General features: G+C 42.0%; 1 protein-coding gene across 7 annotated transcripts in view; it reads left to right on the plus strand.

Annotated features, from left to right (window-relative positions):
• LOC149168594 (uncharacterized) overlaps nucleotides 1-26,389 on the plus strand; it is a 307,528-nt gene that overhangs the window by 100,554 nt on the left and 180,585 nt on the right. For 5 of the 7 annotated variants that reach the window (XM_089428332.1, XM_089428331.1, XM_089428326.1 and 2 more), the window contains one exon: nucleotides 22,545-24,220. In XM_089428332.1, the coding sequence (XP_089284458.1) occupies nucleotides 22,758-24,220 (1,463 nt within the window). In that variant the 5' untranslated portion in view covers nucleotides 22,545-22,757. Of the gene's footprint in view, nucleotides 1-20,443; nucleotides 20,469-22,544; nucleotides 24,221-26,389 lie in introns of those variants that run through there. The other 2 variants (XM_089428328.1, XM_089428330.1) reach the window with 2 other exon arrangements.

A 26,389-nucleotide genomic window follows, 5' to 3' on the forward strand; every position in this document is an offset into this window, starting at 1 on the left:
GCAGAAGAATTGTTTACCACCTGTGATAGCACCCGCAATGCCATAGTCTGTAGAAGAGGAGTACCCCCTCCATGCATGTTCCACCACTCCAGAGAAGAAAAAGTCTCTCGATCTCTAATTGCATGCATGCTCCCAAATGGACTAGTGTTAAGCGTATAGTTGCTCAATTGTCTCCGTACCAATGCAGCCGCCTCCTCATCAGGGATTAATTTACTCAATGCAGCCATATATTTTTTGTGAACCTCTTGATCTTGGTGTGGTTTTCTCCTGCTTCCCCCCAGGTGTTGGTGTTGAAAGCCATGATGGATGATAGTATTTAGGTGTGAAAACATATGCTAATGCATGCAATGGAACATTTAACATTTCCCATTGGTTTTCCACCTTTGCACGAATATAATTGTACAAGGTGATATCTCTAGACTCAACAATGTCTTTAATCTGCCCCAACATGCTATCCATTTGCTCATACACCTCCCCAATTACTGGTCCATCTGAATCTCCAAACTTGATCATGTAATAAATTGTTTGGTGAATTGCAAAACATATTTAACCTATGACCAAAAGTAACTGTCAAGAACAGTGTCCTTGACTGCATTAGCACCATCTATGTTAGTGTTAATTTCATCCCATGGTTCAGCACACACCAGATTAGTTAAAGCTTGTCTCACCTTCACTAGCCGCCTAAAGGTGAGGTAATAACTAGCAAATCTTGTCTTTGCAAGTTAAAGCAACTGCAACTTGGAGTAAGTGCCATAGAAGTAGTTTACCCTTGTATGCCTTGTGATGAATTTAATGAGTTGCTTCCCTCTCCTGTAAAGCTCAGTAATCCACCCACATTCTTTGTGCTTCACAATATCATGCATCAAAAGGTTCAATTTGTGAACCAGGCACCCACACCAAAAGATGTGTGGATAAGTACGCTCAATAATTTTTCCTTCTGCCTTACAATTTGTTGCATTATCTGTGATCACTTGAACCACATTATTCGGACCAACATCTTTGATTGATTGCATTAGGAGATCTGCAATGTTTTGTGCAGATGCATTGATGGAGGAGGAGTCATGACATGTAATAAATACTGCACCACTAGAAGAAACACCAAGAACATTTATCAAATGTTGGTTTCTAATATTTGTCCACCCATCTGATACAATGGATACGCTGGAATCTACCCACTCATTTGTAAAACGTGTCAAAGCTCTTTGAACCTTAGCTTTTTCTCTTTCTAATAACACTGTTTTAGCTTTCTCATAGTTGGGGGCCTTGTATCCTTTTTGGGCTTCATTGATGGCCTTTACCATTTCATGCCAATAGGGAGAGAGAAGCACATTGAATGGTACACCGCAAGCACAAAGAAAACGGACTATCTTTCCATCCACATCATCCCTCCCAGCAACATTAAGGAAATCCCCTATTGTTCTTCTACCTCCAGAGCTTGCAGAAGTACCATGAGGAGATGAGCTACCAAGTTTAGAGGTTGCACTTGATTCAAAATGAGTTTTTTGTTTCTTGTTTTTTTGTTGTGCAGCCTCCTCTATTTGGATGTATTTTCTTCTTTGTTCAGATGAAATGTTTGGGCAAATTTGTACACCCACAGGACCTTTTTTATCATCACTGTCCAACACCCCACAAAGATGCCTCCCCACACAGGTATATGAACCACAATATGGTTTTCCTCCATGACAACCATGAGGGCACACAAATTTGTAAGTTCCACCAGCCTTTCCCCAATCAGGTTTGGTCACATAGTTCCACAAGGGTGTTAATGCAGCTTTCCCATCTAGTGTTTCAGTTTCCCCTTCAGGTTCATCCCCTTCCTCTTCAAATCCTTCCTCCTCATCATACATTGGGTCACTCATATTGGGACCACTGTCCTCTTGTGCTTCTTCCCTTCTATTCCTACTCCTTGCCATCATTAAAACCAAGAGTGGAATGATACATAGAAGCCAAAAAAACACGATCTTGGAATATGGATATAGGTGGTGGACACCCTACAAGTAAAGGAGCAAGTAGAAACAATGGGAAAGAGTAGGAGAGGGAGGAGAAAAATACAAAAAAAATGTCAAAAAAATAAGGGAGTTTGGGGTTTGAACTTACCTCTTTAGCTCTTGTAGATGAAGTCCTCCAAGCTCTTGCTCCAAGCTCCTCCTCCTTCTACTAGCTCCTCCTCCTTCACTCCTCCAAGCTCTCCTCTCTTCTCCTCTCTTCTCCTCTCCTCTCCTCTCTTCTCTTCTCCTCTCCTCTCTTCTCTTCTCCAACTCTCATAAACTCAAAGTGAGCAAATGAGGAACGAATGGGGGCTTATTCTCTTCATTCCTCACCCTAACCTCACCCTAACCCAAGGTGGACCCACCCCCTTATACCAAGTCAACGAAAATTAAAAAAAAAAAATTTGCATTTCATCCTCCGCACGGCGCTTTTCTGGAAGCGTATGGGAAGTGTATGGGAAGCGTGCGCTTCTCCCTCCGAAGCGCCACGCTTCGTACGCCTGAAGCACGCTTCAGAGGTTCAGAATCGCGCTTCGGAGCCACGCTTCGGAAAATTCTAGGAAGCGACAAAAAAAAGGCGGAAGTGCGCTTTCGGGGAAGCTTCCTAGATGCATCTGCACGGGACGTGCTTCGTTGCTTGGAACCGGGGGGGGGGGCGCTTCCTGCAACATTGGTTCAGCCATTTTCTCACCCGGGTTTGTGTGAAAATTTCTGAATCTACACATCAGAAATCCTACCACAATCACTAATTTACCATCTCCTACTTGTTTTTACATTCAATAAGTTATTTAATTATTTAAATAACGATGAAAACACTATTGCAGACTACACATTCATATAGATCATGAACTAAAATAAAATGAGACAAATACACAAGGGACACTGTTATTTTTGGACAATCGTCCCTGGAAAAACCCAATGCGGGAAAGCGGTGCAACATATAGAGGATTTGTATTATTAAGCAGATTTCTGAATACAACTAGGGTGCCAAATGCGGCTCACCCAACAGAGAATAAACCCGGCAGAAGTACCTCTATCCAGAGACAGATGAACAAACCCCACAGGTGACTATGTTGTTCCTAGCGCTGAGCAGCGATGGTTGCTCCAAGCTTTGCGCTGGAACTGCGTAACCTCCTTTAGGAGTTGCGCCATTGTGACACTGTGTCAGAGCTCTCCCTATGCATTACTGCGTTAGAGTTCTCCCTCTGCGTCAAAGCTCTCCCTCTGCGTCACTGTGTTAGAGCTCTCCCTCTGCGTCATTGCATCAAAGCTCTCCCTCTGCATCAGTGTTAGAGCTCTCCCTCTGTGTCACTGCATCAAAGCTCTCCCTCTGCATCACTGCGACACTGTGTCAAAGCTCTCTCTCTACGTCATTGCGTCAGATCTCTCTAGGCTCTTCTTTGCCTCTTTGCTATGTATTCTCAGCCTTGGACTCAAGTCCCTCTGCTGAACTGCCGCTCTCACTGCAACAGATCACTTGTTCGATTTTCTCAGCAAACCTCGCCTAAGAAAAATCGAACTGATTGATCTCTCAAGTGTATCTCCAACTGACCCTCAAGCCTCCTCTTATACTTTTCCTGTTGATGAATCAACGGCTGAGATTAAGTCCCTAATCAACGGCTAAGATTAAAACAGACTTGATCCTCGTCACTTAGAAGTTTCTCACCCATATTCTTATTAATACCCATTAATATTTTTATTTTCCTAAGTTTAGACTTAGGAACCCATTAAAAATATGAATTATTTTAATAATTCCTCATCGGGGTGGAATTTCTCCAAACGATTTCTGGGATTTGGAGATCTCATGTGTTTTGGCCCCTCCACAAAATTTCGGAGCTAGAGCACATCCGATGCTACCCAAAATCATCACTCCCTCTTAACGAGGAATGTGCTCTAGCAATACTTCTCCATAGAAGCATTACACTGCTCCACTGCATCGGTGCTCTGTGTTGTTGATGCTCGCATTGATGCCCTTCATCCATTGCATCGCTGCTTCCTGTACTGCTGCCCATGACTCTGCCACTGCCACTGCTACATCTGTACTACAACTCCCTCTCAATATGCTGCATCATGCTTCCCATAGCACTGCCATTGCTAACTGTTGAATTGCAACTCAGTTGCTGAGAAGTAAGCAACTGAAACTTCACCCAAAAACTGACATGCCGGTCAATATGGATGCCTCGTGACGCTGAAGCTACCTCTGCTGCTAATTTGTGCTAACCCTCTGCTACTACTATGCTGCTGCAAACTTCTCTGTGCCTCTCGCAATGCTACAACATCCACTGCTTTGCCTCAGATTTTGGCACTCTAGCTCTGCCACTGTCGCTCCATCACACCTCGCTCCAACCGACACCCGTCATTTTGCTATTGTCGTTAAGGGCTCCCGTAGCCGTATGTGATCCAAGAGTTTGAGCACCTCAAGGATCCTGTCCATCATGTAGTCGTCTTGACTACAACTGTATGTCGCCCCACCTCTTCTCCAGAGGCGCATGAGCACTCATGGCACAATCATCATCCTCGCCTTCCCTGTCAGCTTTCGTTGGAGCAACCTTCAAGTTAGAAGCCTCCCCCTTGCCCTTCTTTCGGGGGCATTGAGTGGTGAAATGTCCAAGTTCCCCACACTTGAAGCATCTGACCTTGGAAATATCCTTCTTCTTTCTCTTCTGCTGCCCTTGCTGTCTCGATGATGCGAGAGCTGCATCCTCCTCCTCCTCCTTCTTGACCTGGGCTCCTTTGCCGCTACTCCTTGCCTTGGTCAACCACCTGAGCTCTTTTTGTTGAAGAGCTGCCCACATCTCCTCCCAACTCGGGAGAGTCGCTTTGCCCAAGATACTTTGGACAAATGTCTCCTAGTTCTCGGTGACTGCATTTAGGGCAGTCCTGACCATGAACTCAGGATCTGGTATAGACTCCACGGAAGTCAACTGGTCGCGAATCCCTTGCAAACTGAGAAGGAAGGGATCAATCTCCTCTCCCTTCTACATTTGGTACTCTATCCGTTGATTTTTTAATAGCATCTTGCGTTGGAAAAAAGAGCCCTAGTACAAGGTGGTCAACGACTCCCATATCTCCCTTGCTGTTTCCTTCTCAGCAATGTGTGGTACTACATGATCTTTGACCCAGTCCAGGATCATGCACTTGGCCTTTGCCTGGGCCTCCTCGTACTTATTTAACGGATCAACGTTGACTGGAACAACAACTACTCTCAAGGCATAATCCTTGATGCGATGTTTGTCTAGGATTGCCATGATCCTGGCCTTCCAGATGACAAAATTGGATGCGCCATCCAATCTGTCCTGGTCCCTCAACCCATTCACTGCCATCTCTGCTAAAAAATAGGACTAGTTCTCTTCTCCCTCTCTTGCTGTCAAGCTAGCAAGACTTGGATCTGGATTTCTTTGGCGCAAGGAACCCTCTAAGGAACAAGCTCCTCTAGACTACCTCTGAGTCTTGATTTCCTTCACGGAAATCCTACGGCCAAATGTCAAATCACTCCTCTCAAATCCTCCTTTGTCGCTGCAACCCGAATCTAGATTTCTTTGGCTAGAAATCTGTCAAAACAATGACTCCCTCTACCTCGGCTCTGTCTCCACAGATACTGTTCTGCACCAGTAGCAACAATGTCCCACCGGCTCCTTAGATCGAATCTACTCCTCCAACCCCGGCAACTCATTGACTCGAACCTCTCAGGCTTTGCATTGGTCCAGAGAGCTAACGCAGTCACAATGTAGGCTTCTCTCAGGGTCTGCATCACTCTCTGCAGCCTTGAAATGCTGACACCGGCATTGTGTGAGCCTTTGCGTCACTGAGACCCCTTAGCCTCCGAAACAACGCTGTTACTCGGGACAATTGCTTCTCTGCAGCGAATTCTCTTGATTTACCGGCTGGTGTCTTCAGTTTCCTATGACCTGCAATCCTCTGATACCATGTGAAAATATCTGAATATACACATTAGAAATCCTACTGCAATCACTGGTTTACCATCTCCTACTTATTTCTACATTCAACAAGTTATTTAATTATTTAAATAGCGATGAAAACACTATTGCAGACTACACATTCATACAGATCATGAATTGAAATAAAATGAGACAAATACACAAGGGACACTATTATTTTTGGACAATTGTCCCTGGAAAAACCGGTGCAACATATAGAGGGTTTGTATTATTAAGCAGATTTCTAAATACAACTGGGGTGCAAAATCCGGCTCACCCAACAAAGAATAAACCCGACAGAAGTATCTCTATCCACAGACAGATGAACAAACCCCACAGGTGACTGCGTTGTTCGTAGTGTTGGGCAGTGATGGCTGCTCCAAGCTCTGCGCTGGAAATGCGTCACCTCCTCTAGGAGCTGTGTCACTACAACACTGTGTCACTATGTCAGAGCTCTCCCTCTGTGTCACTGTGTCAGAGTTCTCCCTCTACGTCGCTGCGTCGCTGCAACACTGCGTCACTGCGTCAGAGCTCTCCCTCTGCGCCATTGCGTCAAAGCTCTCCCTCTGCGTCATTGCGATACTGCGACATTGCGTCAGAGCTCTCCAGGCACTTCTCTGCCTCTGTGCTATGTATTCTCGGCCTTGGACTGAAGTCCCTCCGCTGAACTGCCTCTCACTGCAACAGATCACTTGTTTGATTTTCTTAGCAAACCTCGCCTCAGAAAAATCGAACTGGTTGATCTCTCAAGTGTATCTCCAACTGACCCTCAAGCCTCCTCTTATACTTTTCCTATTGATGAATCAACGGGTGAGATTAAGTCCTTAATCAACGGCTAAGATTAAACAGACTTGATCCTCGTCACTTAGAAGTTTCTCCCCCATATTCGTATTAATACCCATTAATATTTTTATTTTCCTAAGTTTAGACTTAGGAACTTATTAAAAATATTAATTATTTTAATAGCTCCTCATTCGGTGGAATTTCTCCAAATGATTTCTAGGTTTTGGAGATCTCATGTGTTCTAGCCCCTCCACAAAATTTCAGAGCTAGAGCACATCCGATGCTACCGAAATCAACAGTTTGGTCATGTTTGTCCATTGAGACAAGCCGAGGTGCACCATCTTGTTATCTATTGTATTTAACCTTCAAAGAAGTAATAAAATGGCTCAATAGTTCCATATTTGCAGCTTTTCTATGGATGTTTAATGTGTATTTTGTTTTTATAATTTGCTGCACAGATTATTTGGTTTATATCACTTGTATTCTGTTAGAGCATAACAATGCACAGCAGAAAATAAAAGACAAATACAGTATAAAAAACCATACACAAATGACACAGTGATTTAACGTGGTTCACCCAACCAATCTGGGCTACGTCCACCTAACAGAGGCATCGGCAATATTATTATTAATCAGGAGATTACAAATAATTATTTCCTTATACTCTCTACTACTCCACCCCAATATCTATACGGGCATATATTTTATAGCTAAGAGAATCCAACTAACTCATATGCATTAACTCTTTCCCAACAAAATAGAGCTAATTTAGCAACAAATCCTATTGTTGTCACATACATGAGATTTTGCCCAATTTGTTAAAACCGAAAATCTCAACATATTCCTATTTAGGATCATTACAGTGGTATCAAAGCCTAGTTCTTGGCTCAGCTGTGGGGATTGTCTCCTATGAGAGAAGGGGACAAACAGAACATCACCTATCGAAGACAGAGGTACGAGAGCAGAGAAAGAGAGCTGGAGATTACTCCAGACACGGAGGACAGAGGGAAGGCAGTGGTAGAGGAAGAGGACATGGTGGAACCCAAGAGCAGGGAAGAGATGGCTTTCGACAGCCTCTTGAGGGCCCTGAATGACTTAGCCAAGGGTCAGAAAGACATGCTGGAAGAGATCAAGTCGCAGAACAGGGAGAGGACCACTCCTAGAGGGTTTCTGTTTGGGGAAACTTTTGGTGCCTCTCAACCATTCGATCATCCCTCACCAGCAACCCAACACCCACCAACTAGTGGGCCAACTCGTGCTACACTGCCTTCTTTCGTGCCAGTGGCACAAATTGAACCTGCAAGGGGGAAAGACCCCCAGAACAGGGAGAGGACCAATCCTAGAGGGTTTTTGTTTGGGGAAACGTCAGGGGCCTCTCAACCATTCGATCATCCCTCACCAACAGCGCAACACCCATCAACCAATGGGCCAACTCGTGCTACACTGTTTTCTTTCGTGCCAGTGGCACAAATCGAACTTGCAAGGGGGGAAGACCCTCCTCAGATGGGAGACTATTTTAGAGAGTGGTAGTCTGTGGATGAAGACTTTAAGGAAGCCCTCTCCTCCAGAGATTACTGCAAGCTCAAGCAGAGTGAGAAGAACATGGGTCATGGAGGACAGGGGACCCAGAACTATGAGCTGCAGAGGACCATGGGGAGGATGTATTTCCCTACTTTCGATTGCACTGCCAAGTGCGCAGCTAGGGCTTGGGCTGAGAAGATGGACACCTACTTTTAACTCAACCGGATGACAGAGCAGGAAGTCATCAAGATGGCCATGCTGCACATGGAGGGGGAAGACCATGATTGGTGGTTTCATGGCTTGACCACCCTAGGGCATGCCCACATGGCTTCTTATGAGGACTTCACTAGGAGGGTGGTGGAGCGTTTTGACCAGAGAGATCCAAAGGCCCATTTCAGAGAGCTGACCCAACTGCGTCAAACAGGCAACCCGAAACAATACATCTTGGAGTTTCTGCGGGTATCAGTGATGGTTCCGGATCTATCAGACTCTAGGAGGGTGTACACCTTCATTGAGGGCTTACTTGAGCCCCTGCGTTGACTGGTGAAGTCACACAGACACTCCATGCTGCAGGAAGTAGTCTTGTGCACCAGAGATCTACAGGGGGCCATCCCCAAGACTAGAGCACCTTTTCCTGCATGGATCTCTTTTCCACAAAAGGGGCATGAGACTAGACCTCCACCTCAGAGGACCACACAGGGGAGAGGGCAGTTAGATGATGAGACACGAAAGGACCTCAGGAGGAGGAAGTTGTGCTTCACATGCAGGGAGCCCTGGGCACGAGGCCATTGGTGCACTGCTGGTAGAGCACACTATATTGAGGTTTTTTCTGACAGTGACTAGGAGGACGAGGTGGAGCAGGATTGTGGTGTGGCAGATGGTGAGAGTCCGACAGATAGAGGGCCACCACCACCACCTCCATAGGGTGGGGCATCCCTTGCCCCAGTCGGGGGAGTCTTTGCGTCCTTATTCGGGATTCCCAAATTTTTGACACTGAGGATCAGAGGCACTGTACAGGGGCAAAGGGTGTTAGTTCTAGTTGACAGTGGGGCTACCCACAATTTCATAAATGCCCAGTTGGTTAAAGGAGGTGCCTCACCACAGTTGAGTTCGATGGCTTTTCAGTCTTAGTACCAGGGGATCGTACCATACAATGCACTAGATATGTGCCTTCCTTGACAGTAGTTATGGGGAACTACTCAATGACAAACCATTTCTTTGTGGTCGATGTGCCAGACACCAATGTGGTGATGGGTGTTCAGTGGCTGTATTCCCTTGGGCGAGTCAATAGATTGGAGGAAGCCAGAGATGGGGTTCATTGGGCCTGATGGCAAACTGGTAGTTTTGAGAGGCATGCAGTCTTATCCACCTCAGACAGTTTCGACCCATAGGATGGAGGTAGATCTATGACATGGGGACATTGCATGGGTAGTTGAGCTGAGGATCTCAGAGGTTGAGGGACAGGCTTAGCCACCACTACCAGACATACAGGCTTTGCTGGACAGATATGCAGTGGTGTTTGGGGATATTCCACCAGGACAACCACCAGACATGGGATTTGAGCACACCATTGAGTTGGAGCCGGGTGTGCAGGCAATGATCATCAACCCTTATAGGCATCCCAAGGCCTATAAGGACGAGATAGAGAAGGCCATCCAGGAGATGCTAGCATTGGGCCATACCAGGCCAAGTTCCAGTCCCTTCGCTTCTTTAGTAGTACTGGTGAAGAAGAAGGATGGAACCCTTCGGATGTGCATTGACTATTGGGCCCTCAACCGGAAGACACTGAAGAACCGGTACCCCATTCCCCGCGTAGATGAGCTGATGGATGAGCTTAGAGGAGCCAAGTACTTCTCTAAGATCAATCTGCGTTCAGGGTACCGCCAGATCTGGGTGAGGGATTAGGATATCCCTAAGACAACTTTTCGGTGCCATTATGGGCACTTCGAGTTCTTGGTCATGCCATTTGGGTTGACCAACGCTCCGATCACCTTCCTGTCATGCATGAACCATGTCTTCCCGGGACAGTTGAGGAGGTTTGTGCTAGTTTTCTTTGATGACATTCTGATTTACAGTCAGACATGGGAGGAGCACCACCAATACTTGGAGGAGGTACTACGCATTCTAGAGGAGTAGCAGTTTTATGCGAAGCTCTCCAAGTGCAAGTTTGGTTTGACAGAGATGCTCTACCTTGGGCATATCATTAGTGCTGATGGGGTGAAGGTCCATGAGGAGAATATTCGGGACATCTGGGATTGGCCAGTACTTTGAGATGTGACTACGTTGAGGGGCTTCTTGGGCATTTGTACCTACTACAAGAAGTTTGTCAAGGGGTTCTCACAGCTGGTACCACCCTTGACCGACTTGACCAAGAGAGGGTCTTTCACATGGACTGATGGGGCACATGTTGCCTTCGACCGCCTCAAGGAGGTGATGAGTAGTTGCCGGGTCTTGGCACTTTTGAAATTTTTCCCAGCCATTCACCGTGGAGTGTGATGCATCCGCGGTAGGAGTTGGAGCAGTATTGTCACAGGAGGGGCATCCCATTGCTTTCGAGAGTTGTAAGCTCCTACCACATGAGCTGTCATATTCCATATATGACAAAGAGATGCTGGCCATCATGCATGCATTGGCCAAATTCCGTCAGTACTTAGTGGGCAACAAGATTCGAGTGAAGATTGATCACAACTGTCTTCGACACTTCATGGGGCAAGAGGGCCTCAATGGCAGGCAACAGAGATGGGTCAGCAAGGTGCAAGCCTATGACTTTGATATAGAGTATGTGTGGGGGAAGCACAATGTGGTGGTCGATGGTCTATCTCGAAGATCAACTGGGTTATCCATCATGATCATCTGCCATGATTGGAAGGCTCAGCTATTGGTGGAGTACTCTAAGGACAAGGGGGCATGCGAGGTATTGGAGGGTACCCATGCAGATGAGCATTACCAAGTGATGGATGAGGTCATCTGTTACAAGAGGCGCATTTTCTTAGTACCCAACTCGCAGTTGAACGAGAGGGTGCTCCAGGAAGCACATGATTCACCATTATCCAGACACCAGGGGTTCCAGAAAAATTATATGGCAGTCAGGGAGAGATTCATGTGGAAGGGCCTCAAGGGGGACGTGTTGCAGCACTTATGGGAGTGTGAGGCATGTCAAAGGAACAAGGGGAACTGATCCACCCTGTAGAATTGCTACAACCACTTCCCATCCCTTAAGGGAAATGGGAAAGTATTTCTATGGATTTTATCACAGGGCTCCCCACAATGCAGGGGAAGGACTGCTTCTACGTAGTGGTCAATAGGTTGACCAAATTTGCTCACTTTTTCGCCATCCCCACTAGATACATGGCTGCACAGGTTGTAGAACTGTTCTTTCGGGAGATTTTCAGGCTGCATGGGCTCCCCAAGATCATCGCGAGCGACAAGGACAACAGGTTCATGGGAGGCTTTTGGTAGGAGCTCTTCAGATTGGTAGGGACTGAACTCACTCTTAGCACCAATTACCATCCTCAGATAGATGGCCAGACCGAGAGGGTTAATCAATGGCTGGAGGAGTACCTGAGGAACTACGTGACTGGTCAGCAAAGGGCTTGGATTCGGTGGTTGCATCTGGGCCAGTACTGCTACAACACCACGCACCACATGTCCATTGGTATGACTCCTTTTCGTGCTTTATATGGATATGATGCATTATCTTTTGTTGACATTGTTTTTGGAGACAGGCGGGCCCCAAAGGCCAAATATTGGGTCCAAGAGAGCCAAGACATCTGCAAGGCTCTCAAGGATAACTTGGTGACAACCCAAAATCAGTAGAGGGTGTGCAAATCGACATAGGACGAAGAGGCATTTCGAGGAGGGGGACTTGGTATACCTCTGGCTACAACATTATTGGTAGTCCATGCTGAAGCAGAAGGGGGCCGAGAAGCTACAACCACGCTTCTATGGGCCCTACTGGGTGATTAAGTGAGTTGGAGAGGTGGCCTATTATCTAGAGCTGCCTTAGTGGAGCAAGATCCACAATGTTTTTCATGTCTCATGCCTTAAAAAGGTGCTGGGACAACAGCAGTTGATCTACCCCCACTAGATGATGAGGGCCACTTGGTTTTGGAACCTGAGGCCATTTTGGAGAGCAGGGAAAGGAAACTGAGGAGCAAGACCATCAGGGAGTTCTTGGTGCATTGGAAGAACTTGCCAGATGAGGATGCCACCTGGGAGGGTGAGCACATACTGGAGCAGCCAGCTTTGAGGTTGATTGAGGGCAAGCAGCATTTGGGAGGGGAGGACTGTCATGTCCCTTCTCAAATACATTTGTAACAGGGTGCTGCTACACAATTTTGCACAATTTTGGCCAAGGAAGAGAACCCATCATTTTTGGCTTAGGGACTTAGGAGGCAGTTCGACTTTATTTGGTTGCTAGTGGAATGTGGGGGTCACCCACATGAGAGTTTGAATTGGCCCATTCGAATAGCTTGGAGGAAAAATCGAATAGGTGGATGGAGGGGCCCTTAGAAGGCAAGGGAGGCCCAAGGAGTTATGACGAGGGAGCAACTCTCATTTTGGGTTTCATTCTTACATCTTGCAAACAAAAATCCTTGACCGTTTGCTCTGCTATTTAGATGAGTCAATCGACTTTTTAGCCATGAATCTCTCAAGCGAGAGATTCAACCTCAACTTCGGGGGACCATCCTTTGCTCGCCTTAGAGAGGTAGTTCCACAAGTTTTTCAAGAGTTCCGGGGTTGTGAGACATCACCATTATTCAGCGCAGAGCAGGGAGTGTGTATTTCTAGGCAGCTGGAGAATATGTAGAGGGTGCTAGGAGCCATCAGAGATCAGGTGTTTGCCTGGAGAGTTAGAGGGTTGAGAGCAGCAATAGTTTAACATTCTTGCTGAGTTTTACAGCCAGTAGAGCCAACATTGCAGCAGTTCGAATTGCTGGGCTAGGGGACAACGTAGAGGCCATTCCAACAATTTTCATGGAGCTTGGGGGCAGATGCCATAGGCCAGAAGCCCATCCGGGAAGTTAGGGATTTGATAGCAAGGGTTAGCCCAACACTTTGGGACCATTTCCGGGGGGATTTACATGCAATTTCCAGTAGGCCGAGTTTTGCAGCTGCAGCTGAAGTTGGGCTCCAAGGGGGTCGCATTTCGAAAGCCTAAACCAGCCAAAATCCTTCATGGGTTTTTCTGGGTTCAGGCCAAGGAATCTGGGGTTAAAAGCACATAATTTTTTGGACAGTAGAAGTGCACCTTCCAGCCATTCGAACTTCAGTAGAAAGGCAGTTTTCTGGGGTAGCGCAGTGCAAATTGGTGCAGCAGTTGGACAACCTTCAGTTCAGCCATTTTCTCACCCAGGTTTGGTCATGCTTGTCCATTGAGACAAACTCAGGTGCACCATCTTGTTATCCATTGTATTTAGCCTTCAAAAAAGTAATAAAATGGCTCAGCATTTCCATATTTGCATGTTATGTAAAAAATTAGTTAATTTTAGGTTATTGTTTAATTTTAGGTTGAGTTAGATGAAAGGGCACGATCATAAGATCATGCCCTTTCCCAAAGGGTGCCCATGGCGGTATATAAGCCAGGCAACCCAGTGTAAATCATCATCATCTGTCTATTCATTTATTAATAAAGTATTTTTATATATATTTCTGTTATCCCGAAGTTTTTACACTTCATTGGTATCAGAGCGGTTCGGTTCTCAGGCTGTTCGTCCGCTGACCCTGTTGTCCGCTCAGTCGAACTACATTCCAAACCATCGCCAACCCTCCTTCTCAGTCATCCACAGTTCAATTCGTCCATTTTTGTCCTTTGTTGACTTTGAACCCTTTGTAGTTTTCTCAGCCTCCGGCTTCTTGCATCGATCTTCCTCTTCTTTTACAAACTGTAGGAAGTACGCGTTGAAAATTCGGAGTGTGTCCTTCACGCGGGCCGTGTCGCTGACATTTGGAGCAGCATACGAGCTCTGCGAACCACCTTTAACCACGAAGTCAACCACGTTAAGTGAATTACCAGCACATACCACTTGATTCCTATCCTCGCCTGCTCTGCTATATCGCTGCACCTCTGCAATCTGTTGCATCTGAACGCTGTTATTTAAAAAAAAAAAAAAATAAAATTAATTAAACTCGTCCACGCCACAGATCTCATCGATACAACCACCGCCAAACTGAAAGCCACTACCGCCTGATTCCTATACGTGCCCGTCGTTGCTAGCTCTCCCCTGCTCAACCGCCTGTCAGCTTTCACCCTGCCCCCGAAATACCCCGTCGCATTGCCGTTCTCCCATCCGCACCACTGTTCCAATTCCTTCCGTTCACGATTTTTTTAAAAAAAAACAGCATCCGTTAAAAAAAAAATCTGCGGTGATATTCGATATATTTGTGGATAGTGAAAGGGTTCAGTCAATCGACGTGACTGTTCAGAAGTTTATGATATATATATATATATATATAATAATTATAACGTGATTTAATTATAATATATATATCATATTTTAATTTATATATATAATATAATTATAAGTTATATAATTTATAACTTTAATTTATATATATATATATATATATATATATATATATTATATAAGGTTAATAATTATAAATTATTAATTATTATTAATTTATTTAATTAAAAAAAATTATTAATTAAATTAAATTATTAAATTAATTTAATTTAATTAAAAAAAAAAACATTTTAGCTGGCAAATAAATACACGCCCCCGCAAACCCGCTCAATGTCGACAATGACAATGGCGGATTTCCAGAAAAGGTTGTTGGATGCAGAGCAAAAGATAAATAACAACCACGACGAGGTCAGTAAAAGATTAAATGAAGTCGAGAGCAAGCTTGGGGAGCAAGCGGACAAAATCAAAAATCTTGAAGAAACGACAAATCGAATAGAGATAAAGATGGAAAGTCAACATGTCCAAACAGGAGTAAACTTCAGAGAAGTCTTAACAATGCTGAAAAGTCTGTGTAAAAAGTCGAATTGTACACCCGAAGAGCTATTAAAAGATGGTGAAGAAAATCAAAAACATCTCTCATCAGATTCAACAAAGTCAACAAATTCTCATGAAAAGGTTGAATCCCCAAGAAAATCAGCGGCACCCCACCAAGAAGCAAGTAACACTGTCTTTACAAACAAGCAACTTTGGGATACCCTTAATAATCAACACCCTTTTTTTGCTCAACCATTAGCCACATACCAGAAGAGGGCAAAAGTCGAGATGCCTAAATTCGATGGAAACGAAAAAAACAATGTTGCATGGATAAATAAAGCAGAAGAATACTTTGAGATATATGACATCACTGACGATGACGAAAAGCTCAGACATGCATCCATGAAAATGGAGGGAGAAGCATATAATTGGTATATGTGGTGGAAAAAGACAACACATGTCACTAGCTGGAGGAAATTTAAAGATGCATTCTTCAAAAGATTCCAAGGTGTAAAGGAAGAAGAGTTCTTTTCAAAACTCATCAAACTACGACAAAAAGGAAGTGTCGATGAATACACTCAAGAATGGGAGACCTTAGTAACACGAGTACCTGGGTTATCAGAATCTCGTCTAATTCAGTCATACATCTCGGGACTCAAAACCCATTTACAAGCAGAACTTGAGATGCATGATATTACATCTATAGAAGAAGCAAGACGAAAAGCAAAAACAGCCGAAAAGAAATCCGAACCAATATTTTGGTCAACAGCAGAAAAAGCTTATGCAAGACGAAAGATACCCCAGTATGTGGACTCAAATAATACAAGATATGTTCCACCACATCGTCGTGAAGATGAAAAATCTAATGTGGAAATGCAAAGGATAAAAGAGGGTAAATGTAAACGCTGTGGTGAGAAGTGGGACCCCAAACATAGATGTGTTAAAGGAAAAGAACCAAAGAACCTATATAATTGTGAAGCAACCAATGATTCGAACAGTGAAGATTATGACATAGAAGACACAGAAGACGTCGCAGAATTCTCACCAGAATTAGATGACGGAAGTATTCCGCAAGTGTCATTATCAGCCATGACAGGTATATCACAACCTCAGACCTTAAAGTTAAAAGGACACATAAAGAAGAACAACGTAGTGATTCTCATCGACTCTGGAAGCACACACAATTTTCTAGATGCAACCGTGGCAAAGAGACTCAATATATTTTCATTTCCCTTACCAAACATGAAAGTGATGATAGCTAACGGTAAGAAGATTGAAAAGGTGGGAAAATGCCATAAGGTTAAATTGCAAATTCAAGACTTCAGTTTAGAGTCTTCATTTTTCACAGTACCATTAGGAGGAGTAGATGTAGTTTTAGGTGTCCAATGGTTGCGAACTTTAGGTACTTATGCCGCTAACTACCAAGTACAATTTATAAAATTCAAATGGGGAGGTCAGAAGTACAAACTACATGGATTCCAAGCACCAGAAAATCATGCTGTATCATCATCCCAGATGATGAAGCTGAGTCGAAAAGGAGCACCTACTTATGTAATACAATGTCACCAATTAGAAATGTTATCTACAAATATGACCAGAGAAGAGTCACCAGAGATACAAGATCTGATTCGGAAGCATGAAAAAGTATCTCAAGACCTATCTATGAAGATGCCGCCTAATAGGGAAATTGAGCATACAATAGAAGTCAAGACAAGATCAGACCCTGTCGACATCAAGCCATACCGATATCCACATCACCAAAAAACGGAGCTTGGGAAATTAATCCAAGACCTTTTAAAGTGTGCGACCTTGATCATCTTAGAATATCTGATCAAGTGGAAGGACTTACCCGAAGAAGACGCTTTCTGGGAGAACAAATCATTCTTCAACAACATCCGTCGTTACTTATGCTTTGAGGACAAAGCATTCTTTCGAGAGGAAGGCAATGTTATGTAAAAAATTAGTTAATTTTAGGTTATTGTTTAATTTTAGGTTTAGTTAGATGAAAGGGCACGATCATAAGATCATGCCCTTTCCCAAAGGGTGCCCATGGCGGTATATAAGCCAGGCAACCCAGTGTAAATCATCATCATCTGTCTATTCATTTATTAATAAAGTATTTTTATATATATTTCTGTTATCCCGAAGTTTTTACACTTCATTGCAGCTTTTCTATGGATGTTTGATGTGTATTTCGTTTTTATAATTTGCTGCACAGATTATTTGGTTTATATCACTTGTATTCCTATTTAGGATCATTACATCCTCTAAGGCAGATCTACGGCTAGGTCCTTTAGCTTCTGAAATTCCTTCTCTACTTGTGTGTCTAGGCCTCTCCTTTGGCCTCTTATTTATACTTTTTGTGTGAGTGACTTGGGGGTTTTCCTTGTCCATCCAAAAACTGTCATTTAACAATTCAAACACAAATTAGAATAAACAATTAATTATCTTTAGGTCCAAACCCACCACTTTGGGTCGAAACCCCAAGCACTTGGGTAACTTGCCCAAGAAACTCCCTTTTGGTGGGTTTTCTCCACTTGGAAATACCTTTTGAGCTACCCAAATTCCAACAATTAGGGTTGAATGATGCTGCGGAATAACTATATATTGTATTGTGAACTGTTTTTTAATAAAATGAGAAAGAGGTGATGCTCTGAGTTTGCTGGTTTTCCAGGCTAAATCTCATGTACTGTGTATGTGGTATTGGTCTCTCTGCTTTTCTCAAGATTCTGTTAGCATTGTTTCCTGTGCATAGATTTATTAATCACTATTTTCCTATGAGATCACCCCCCTCATTCATTATTTTTGTATTTTTCTTTTTTTTGATTCTTACGAGTTGTCTCGACACCCACATTACTGTTGTGGCTTTCTGTACTGCCTCATCTCATTGTCCTTCTTTTTGGTCACTTGTGGACCTTAATAAATTATCTTATTTTGAGTTCACAAATGTCTGGCTTTCTTTCATGTTTAAATATCTTTGCCAAGTTACCAGAAATCTCTAACAAACTGGAGATACATTGCTATAATTTTAGAAGCTGAAATTGATGGGAGATGGCTTGGAAACAACACCAAGCTGTCTCCAAGCTTGATCCAAAAAACTGAATGATGTTTTGGAAGCGGGTAGTGCAAACTCACATTTCAGTCTAATCCTGAAAGGTATCCTGATTTTGTAAAATGTTTAGGTTGCTAAAGGGCATGTTTCCAGCTGGAAAAGTGTGTTGGACATAAAAAAACAAATAAAATATGCTAACCCTAATAGTCATTCTCAGAATTTATAAATGAAGTCTGTTGTGCTTCCCTTGACCACACCATTACTCAATACTTTTTAACTGTTCTTTTGCGCACACACACACACACATATTTGTCATTTCTCCGCCATATCATATCTAGCCTTTCCTAAAATTTACATATTTGTTCCTTCCATCTCCATATATATTTCAGCAATCTAGTATTTTTCACAACTGCACCTTTGAAGGACCTTATTTTATTTGTCTACATATTGATGTTAATTTAAGCTTGTGGACCGTAAACAAAAGAAAATTGCAAGGATAATAACCTCAAGGAAACTAGCTTCTTTTTTATTTATTGTATATGCTCATAAATGCGTGTGGCTGGACATGTGCATATATCTGATCAAATCATCTAATCAATGCGCTGCTCTACTTTGTCTGTTATATGAGTTTATTACTGAGAATGATAAACTGCATCTGTCCATGTGAAACTGCATTTATGCATATTATAACAAAGAAATAGTCTGCCCTATGCACTAATTCTGATGTTGCATCATGCTTATGTGTTAATTTTTGGTATGTTCTATGCACCAGATGTGGCACCAGCCAGGGACAAACCCCAATGTGGGGATACCCTTGATCAATTCTTCCTATATTCTTCAATAGTTCAGCAGAGAGAAAGAGGTAGAGTACAATGATTTGAAGTCAATACTGACTTGTCAAAATAGGAGATCTGACATCAAAGATCTTCATCATGAAGATGGCACAATGAAGTTGCAATTCTGGCACCAAGGACTGCAATTCTGAATACTGGTTAGGGCATACTTATCAGTCCTCAATCTTCAACTGATTTCAGCATATCAAGCTTCTAGAGCTATGGTTCTCCAAGGTGAGACCCTTACACCACCACGCTGCTCCTTGATGGCTGAATAACCCTCAATGCAGCACTTCTAACAGCCTCATGTTGCTGGCTATGGCCTGCGGCCTAGCTCAGCAAGTCTGGGCCTGATTAGGGCACACAACACAGTCTCCTAACAACCCCAAAATCTGCCCAGATTTGCCTTTAATTAATGCGGTTATCCTCCAAGGGAAGGCTGTCCCCTTCGCTATAATTCAGAGCGGCCTTCTAGCCCTTATCAATGGCTCTGCCCTCGTCTCATTACAGCGGCATCCTACAGTCCTTAGAACAGGCCTGTGGCAGCCTTTCTAGAGGACTGTTCCACCCTCTACAGGCCCTCAAATGGCTTCCTTTCTCCTTGGCCTTCTAGCAAGATACTCGGCATCCTTTCAGCCCTTCGGTCTTCCTGAAATGGCTTCAGAACAGCCCTATTTCACCCACGCTGAATTGCCTCCTTCATGCTATGATAAGGCTCCTTCTTGCTGCGGCTAGGGCATCCTCTTGCTGCGGCTTAGGGCCTCCCTCTTGCAACAGATTAGGGCCTCCTTTGTTGTGGATTAGGGCCTCCCTCTTGCTGCGTATTACGGCCTCCTTTTGACTGTGGCTAGGCCTCTTCTTGACTGCGTCTAGATTTATCTTTGACTGCGGCTAGGTCTCTCTTCATGACTGCGGATAGGGCTTCTCTGATCTTTCCTTCCACCGCGTCCTCCTTGTGAGAAGACAAACCCAAACAAATGGAGAGAGAGATCATGAGATAATGTGCTCCTCAAATGACTTGAGGTCTCCTCTATTTAAATGCAATGTTGAGGTTGAGCTGGGGGTAAAAGTGCTTTTTTAGCTTGCTGGCTGACCTTGACAAATTGTCAATAATATGAATAAATTCATATCTCCATAAATACATGTCGGTATTGGATGATCTTTAGATCAATCCTACACCTCTCGGAGAGAGGAATCCAAGAAAAATATCAGCTGCCATAAATAAGGTGACCCATATGGAGTTTGGCTCTAGTTTCCAATTTTAACATTATGGCAAGAATGATGCAGCTAAGTAGAATAATGTCAGCTCCACGACACTACTTGCAGGGCTGGGATGTAATGGGTACGTTGGATTACAAAGAATCCACAAGAACATAATGCTGTTGTTGATGTTTGGTGGTTTGAATATCAAGGTAGCAAAATCTGCCTTATATCTTTTAGTTCTGCTTCAAATATGTCGTTTTGTCATCTCATGTTTCAGTTTTGATAATTGTCTTTTTATGGTGATTTGTGTCTTTTACATTCTTGTAGTCTTCTATTCCAGAATCTCAATAGTGTCAGTTTGAGACTGTTGGCCTAATTCACTTGCATAAATTAGGATATTAAATTATCAATCTGGGAGTCCAAAAACTTGTGAGATGTCATGCACTGTATGTGTAGGCTAACAATCTCCTTCAAAAGTAAACACAATCAGTACTTCAACTATTGCAATATAAAATGAAATTCTATTTAATCAATCCAAATCCAGTAGAAAGGAACTGATCTTATCAACCTAGACTACTCGAGCTTACACTTGTAGAATATCAGGTTGTGAGGCGAAGTATGCCTTTTAAAAAGGGCTGTACAATGGTGCTCCTTTCACTGGCTTAGGTTGTTGGTTGAATAAGAAGTTTTAATCACACTTTTGAAAGCAAAAGCACCCACACGACTCACTTGGAACGACTTGATTGATCAAGTATCCATTAGCGTCTCATAGGTAGAAAATGAGGTTGTAATGTATTTGGTCTACGCCCTCAGGTGGCTCAACAACTTGCAACAATACTCTGTTGACTACTCAGTTCTTACTTCCATCATCAAGTTCAATTCTAATTGTCAAAAGTAAATGAAATCTTCAGGAAATGAAACTAAATGCTGCAGCAACTAAACTTTTAAAATCTGAAACCAAAACAGTGAGTAATTGAGTAGTAAACTAGTGAATAACTAGTAAGCATATAGCACAATAAAATTCATTGATTAGTCTATGAACAAGAAACCATCAATGGATATAAACAGTAGATAAATAACAAAAATTAAGAAAGGAAACGAAGAGATTATACCAACAAAGTATCTACAACAAATTTCCGCATGAAACAATGGTGCAAAGCATGAGGAATAGGGACCCTCCAAGCTCCAAACTATGCATTCAAGTACTCTCTGCTAGATAAACTCTACGAGGCTGTATATATTGATAAATAAAACAAGTCCAAAACTATAGTATGTCTTTTGAGAACTGAAAAACCAGGCAAAAGCTCCACAGCCAAAATTTAAAAAATGAACTTATGAATGTCTTCACATGTTTGAGTATATATACATCGAAGTATGAAACTGAAATCCTATCAAACCTTTACCCAATTAACTAATTACTATCACAACTAATTGGGTCGAATTCCTCCCTTGGAGTGCAAAGAATCAAGCAAAATCCCACAAATTCCAAATCTGTTCTGATATTTAGGCCTAAAACAGGGCATTTTCCTCAAAACTGACAGAGTTGACCGTGCGTTGACTGGGCACATGTGAGGGACCTTTTCCTAAACCGATAGGAAACTAACCATCTAGGTAACACAGGGAACAGAGCCCATGTTCCTGTTTTCTCCCTGCTCACTTGCTAATGCCTCAATGAATGAGAAATTACCTAAAATCCTATTTACTTTTGGTAAAATTAACTTTTTAATGCACAATTTTTGCCGAAAATTCACAAATTGAAAGGAAATGATTTATATACCTTTTTGATGCCTTTTTAAACCGAAATGAAGATAAAATATGGAAAATGAGGCGTAAGGTGGGTTTAATAAGGCCAGATTAGGGTTTAATATAAGACTAAATAGTAAATAGGCATAAAAAACTAGACCCAACACTGACTATAGCTCCTTCACAGAGCTCAGGATGTGCTTACAGCTACATTTTATCTTTCATAGTGGAAACATTTGCTGTTCAATATTCTTACATTATGGCAACTATGCTTTGTGCTTTCATCTCAAAAATACACACTTTTTGATTTGAAGTATTTTTCTTCCTTGTACTTATTTGTTTGTGTACATTGCTTGTAATGAGTATTTCTCTTTTGTCGTTTCATCTGTGAACAAATAAATTTTGCACCGCTACTTCACTTGCTGATTTGATTATCATGTAATCTGCTGCATAGGATGTGGTGATTTAAATGATTCAGCACAAAACACATCGTTTTTATGTGGAGATAATTTAAGTGTTGTTATTTGTGTATGTGATTACAGATCTGCAAATTCTGGAGTTTGGCAATTACTTTAAACAAATTTGTGACATTATTGGCTTACCAAGCTTTAATGTTCTCGCATCTATCATGGCATACTCGGATTTGCGGCAGATCTAATTGATGTGTAGACACTTGAATGCATTTTTTTCATGCTGTATCTGAGTCTGCTGATGGGTTCTTTATGGTACTTTTCTAGGCTATAAATACTGGAGGAATGGAGGGAGTATCAATCTCTTTGGTAGATTCTTGTGCAGGGAGCTCTATGATTGTTCCAGCAGGCATAAATGCAGACCAAATGAGTGCTCAAAGTTGCCTTCCAAGTTCCTTAAGAGCTGCATTGAGTTTTGTGTCAGGACATGCTACAGTAGAACAGTTACATTTTTTCCCCTCATATGGTGATAGTGCAGCATTTTGTCCGAAGAGATTAGATGATGGGTTAAGTTTACATTGCATTGGTATAAAGGAAAATCCGATTATAATAGAAGATGAGCAGGATGAGGATCTTATTTCGATTATGCCAATGCATGTTGAATCATGCTTGGATTCATCCATTATGGAGAAAAAGTCCAGAAATTATGTCCGGAAGCAAAATAATTATGTATATAAACGCAGAAAGTTACAGAGAAATTCAGTAGCACTTCTGTCAAAACAAACCCATATGGTTCCTCAAAAGGAATTCTTGCATAATGACAACATAAAATCTATCTGGACACCTCAGGCATCACAAATAAAAGATACTGGCAAGTGCAATGTTAATATTGAGCAGCATGATATAAGTGTATTGGCTAGCCCTTGTACAGGTTATCCAATGAATCTTCTGCAGTCGGGAAACAAGGTCATAAATAATAGCTTGGGTGGGCTTTTGCATACTGAAAAATATGAAACTTGTCTTGGAATGCATATTGATTGTAAGACAGCTGATAGTGAAGTCATTTCATTATGTCAGACAGGATCTTCAAATTTACATTTGGATTCCAAAACACCAGACATAAATGTTGTTGATGTTGGAGAGGTTACTTCAGGAAGCAGGTCAATCATTGAAGAGTCTCCCAATTTTCAAATTCTAGGCAGTCCATCCTTCCAAATATCCAATTGTAATTTAAAACAGATTACGGTCTCCACTAAACAGGATGTAATTGATCTAACTGAGTGCACGTCTTCTAGTGATAATACACTACTTTCTCGAGAGAGTGACTGTGAGAAAGAGTGGTGCATTTCTGTTTTGGAGGAGTATGGATTGCTTGGTTGGTTTGTGTCTTCGGGAGAGTATGCAGCTGTGGGGCATCCAGGTGTTGTTGGTGATGGCAGTTTCTCACTATTCTGTAAAATATGTGGTTTTTCAGAAGATTCAACCAGAACTCTCATTTGTGATATGTGTGAGGAAGCCTTTCATATGACATGTTGTAGTCCTAAAATAAAATCAGTACCTATTCAAGATGAATGGCATTGCCAATATTGCAAAAAGAAGAGGAAGAGAAGGGAAAAGAAGTGCCTTATTGCAAGCAAAAATTCTCAAAGTATCCTTCATGAAAGCGGTTCAAAATCAGAGAAATCTGCTGAAGATAAAGCTGATCTTTTCTGGCGTATGCTGGAAGATAATCAGCCTTACACAACTCAGGTTCGAATTGGCAAGGCATTTCAGGCAGATGTTCCAGTCTGGACTGGCAAGGTTCAAGAGTATGTTTCTGAGTGCAGCTAGTTCTATCCTTTTTAAAACTGTATTTTTTTTTTTGATTTAGTAACACACATCTATTCATTTGTATATTCGACATCTATGATATGGGTTTTGTAAAGTTTTTTGAAGGTTGTATTTTAATTCCTAATTATATGATTATGTCAATACTGGTTATATATCTAATAATGTTAACATTCAAGTTACATAGGTGGATGTAATGTGCCCTTTTACAAAATAGGGCTAATTCCACCAGTAATGTCACTACAAAAACCTTCTATATTTTACATGTAAACAATTCTACAAATATTTTGCAAACAACACAGTGAATGAAATTCCTGCTCAATTAATTATAGAAAATAAACTCATATAATTTGTTGCATAAATTTCAAACCACCAGGTTGTTTTATTAGATGAAACCAAGAGAGTACATACAAGTGTTTATCTGATGAGCCTGGAATCTACTCAATGTCCATTGTGTGAAATTTTAATACTATTGTAGTTACTGGTTATTATTCTCCTATCAAATTTGATTATTTGACTTCTGCAATTTCTTTGCAGCAAACACTGAATAACACACCACTGCAACTTCACAGAAAATAAATAAACCACAGGAGTTGAGAAAATTATTGCACATACACACAAATAATGAACACCAATATTTATGGACAAATGTGCCTGGAAAAAAACCCTAGTGTAGGGAAAACCAGTTCTGCAGATGAATTTTTTTAATTCTTCAACAAAATTTTGTGATTGAAAATTACAACTGTTTGCTATAAATTAACAAATCTCCGGAAAATTGTTTTTATCACTTTTGCAAGTTGATTTTGTTGGAAAAAGTAACTATGTTCGATCTTCAATAATGTACTTGAGTCATTATGTAATGTATACTTCAAAAGAATAAAGAAAATAATTTTTATTATTGTAACAGTGACTTATTAAAGCATGGGTTTCATGCTTGGGTCATCATTATATTAGTCAAAGTCCCCATTGTGGACTCCTAGGATTAATATTGAGTTTATAGAGTCATTGTACATTCAAAGAGACCCTTTTTGGGCTTTTGAATCATGTAAAAAGGTTTTGTATCATGCAAAATATGAATTATGTGTCCTCCACATCATGTCGGCCTAGGGAAGATCAAGTCGGCTTAGAGATCCTCATTTGACTCACAAACAATTCGATATCTTTTGGGAAGTGCTGGTGATGGAAAGCCTGCCGCCGGAAGGAGGAAATAAGTGCGAGTTTGGGGGATTCTCTAGAGAAGAGGAAAATCGAAGTTTTGTTGCCTCTCTCTCTCTCTGTTTTGTGGTCTGGTTTAGGAGATCGAAGTCTCCGAAGGTTTTGCTGTTGCCGGAAGTTGCATGTTGCTGCATAGTCGAAGTTGCTAGAAGAGGTCGAAGATCTTGGACGCTGACATGGTGTGGAGGGAAAGTCTGGTCTTGGTCTAGGGTGAAGAGTCTCAAAGATTACTATTGAAAGGAAGAATTACTTTGACTGGGTTTTCCCCTCGAGGGGGGTTTTTCCCTGACATGTGCCTATATCTTGTGTCTCTTGTTTTGTGATCTTCATGTATGTATAATTTCTTGATGAAAGATAAGATAATAAAGAAGTAAAAGAATCCAACACACTCACAAGTAATTATCAAGATCGGAGAATCAAACCCTAATATAATATCTTTGATTTTCCAACATGGTATCAGAGCTAAGGTCAAGAGAATTCGAATATCACTTTGTTGGCGTGGATTCTCCTTCTATGGAACCACATAAGATTGGGTTTCAACTCTGCTGGAAGATGGATCAAGAAGATCATCACTACCTATTCAACAAAGTCATGGATTCTTGGCTGCCCTTACAGGATCTCTTACTGATGATAATGCATGGATCATTGATAGTGGAGCATCGAGACATATGACAGATGAAAGTAGGCAACTACACACACTATCAAAGGAATCATCCTCCCATGCAGTGGAATTGGGTGAAAACAAAAGCTATGATGTTAGAGGCCTAGGATCTACATCATTAAAGCTGGACAATGGATCGAAGCTGCATCTTAACAACATTATTTATGTTCCAGGTTTGAAAAGGAATTTAATTTCTATTTCTTGTTTAGAAGATAAAGGGGAAATAATTGCTTTTGTTGATGGAAAAATATTGGTTTGGGGAAAGAACTCTAGT

This window comes from Pinus tabuliformis, chromosome 4_2 (genome assembly GCF_031772625.1).
Source record: "Pinus tabuliformis cultivar Carrire ecotype Pingquan chromosome 4_2, CPIR1, whole genome shotgun sequence".
NCBI classification, from domain to species: Eukaryota; Viridiplantae; Streptophyta; class Pinopsida; order Pinales; family Pinaceae; genus Pinus; species Pinus tabuliformis.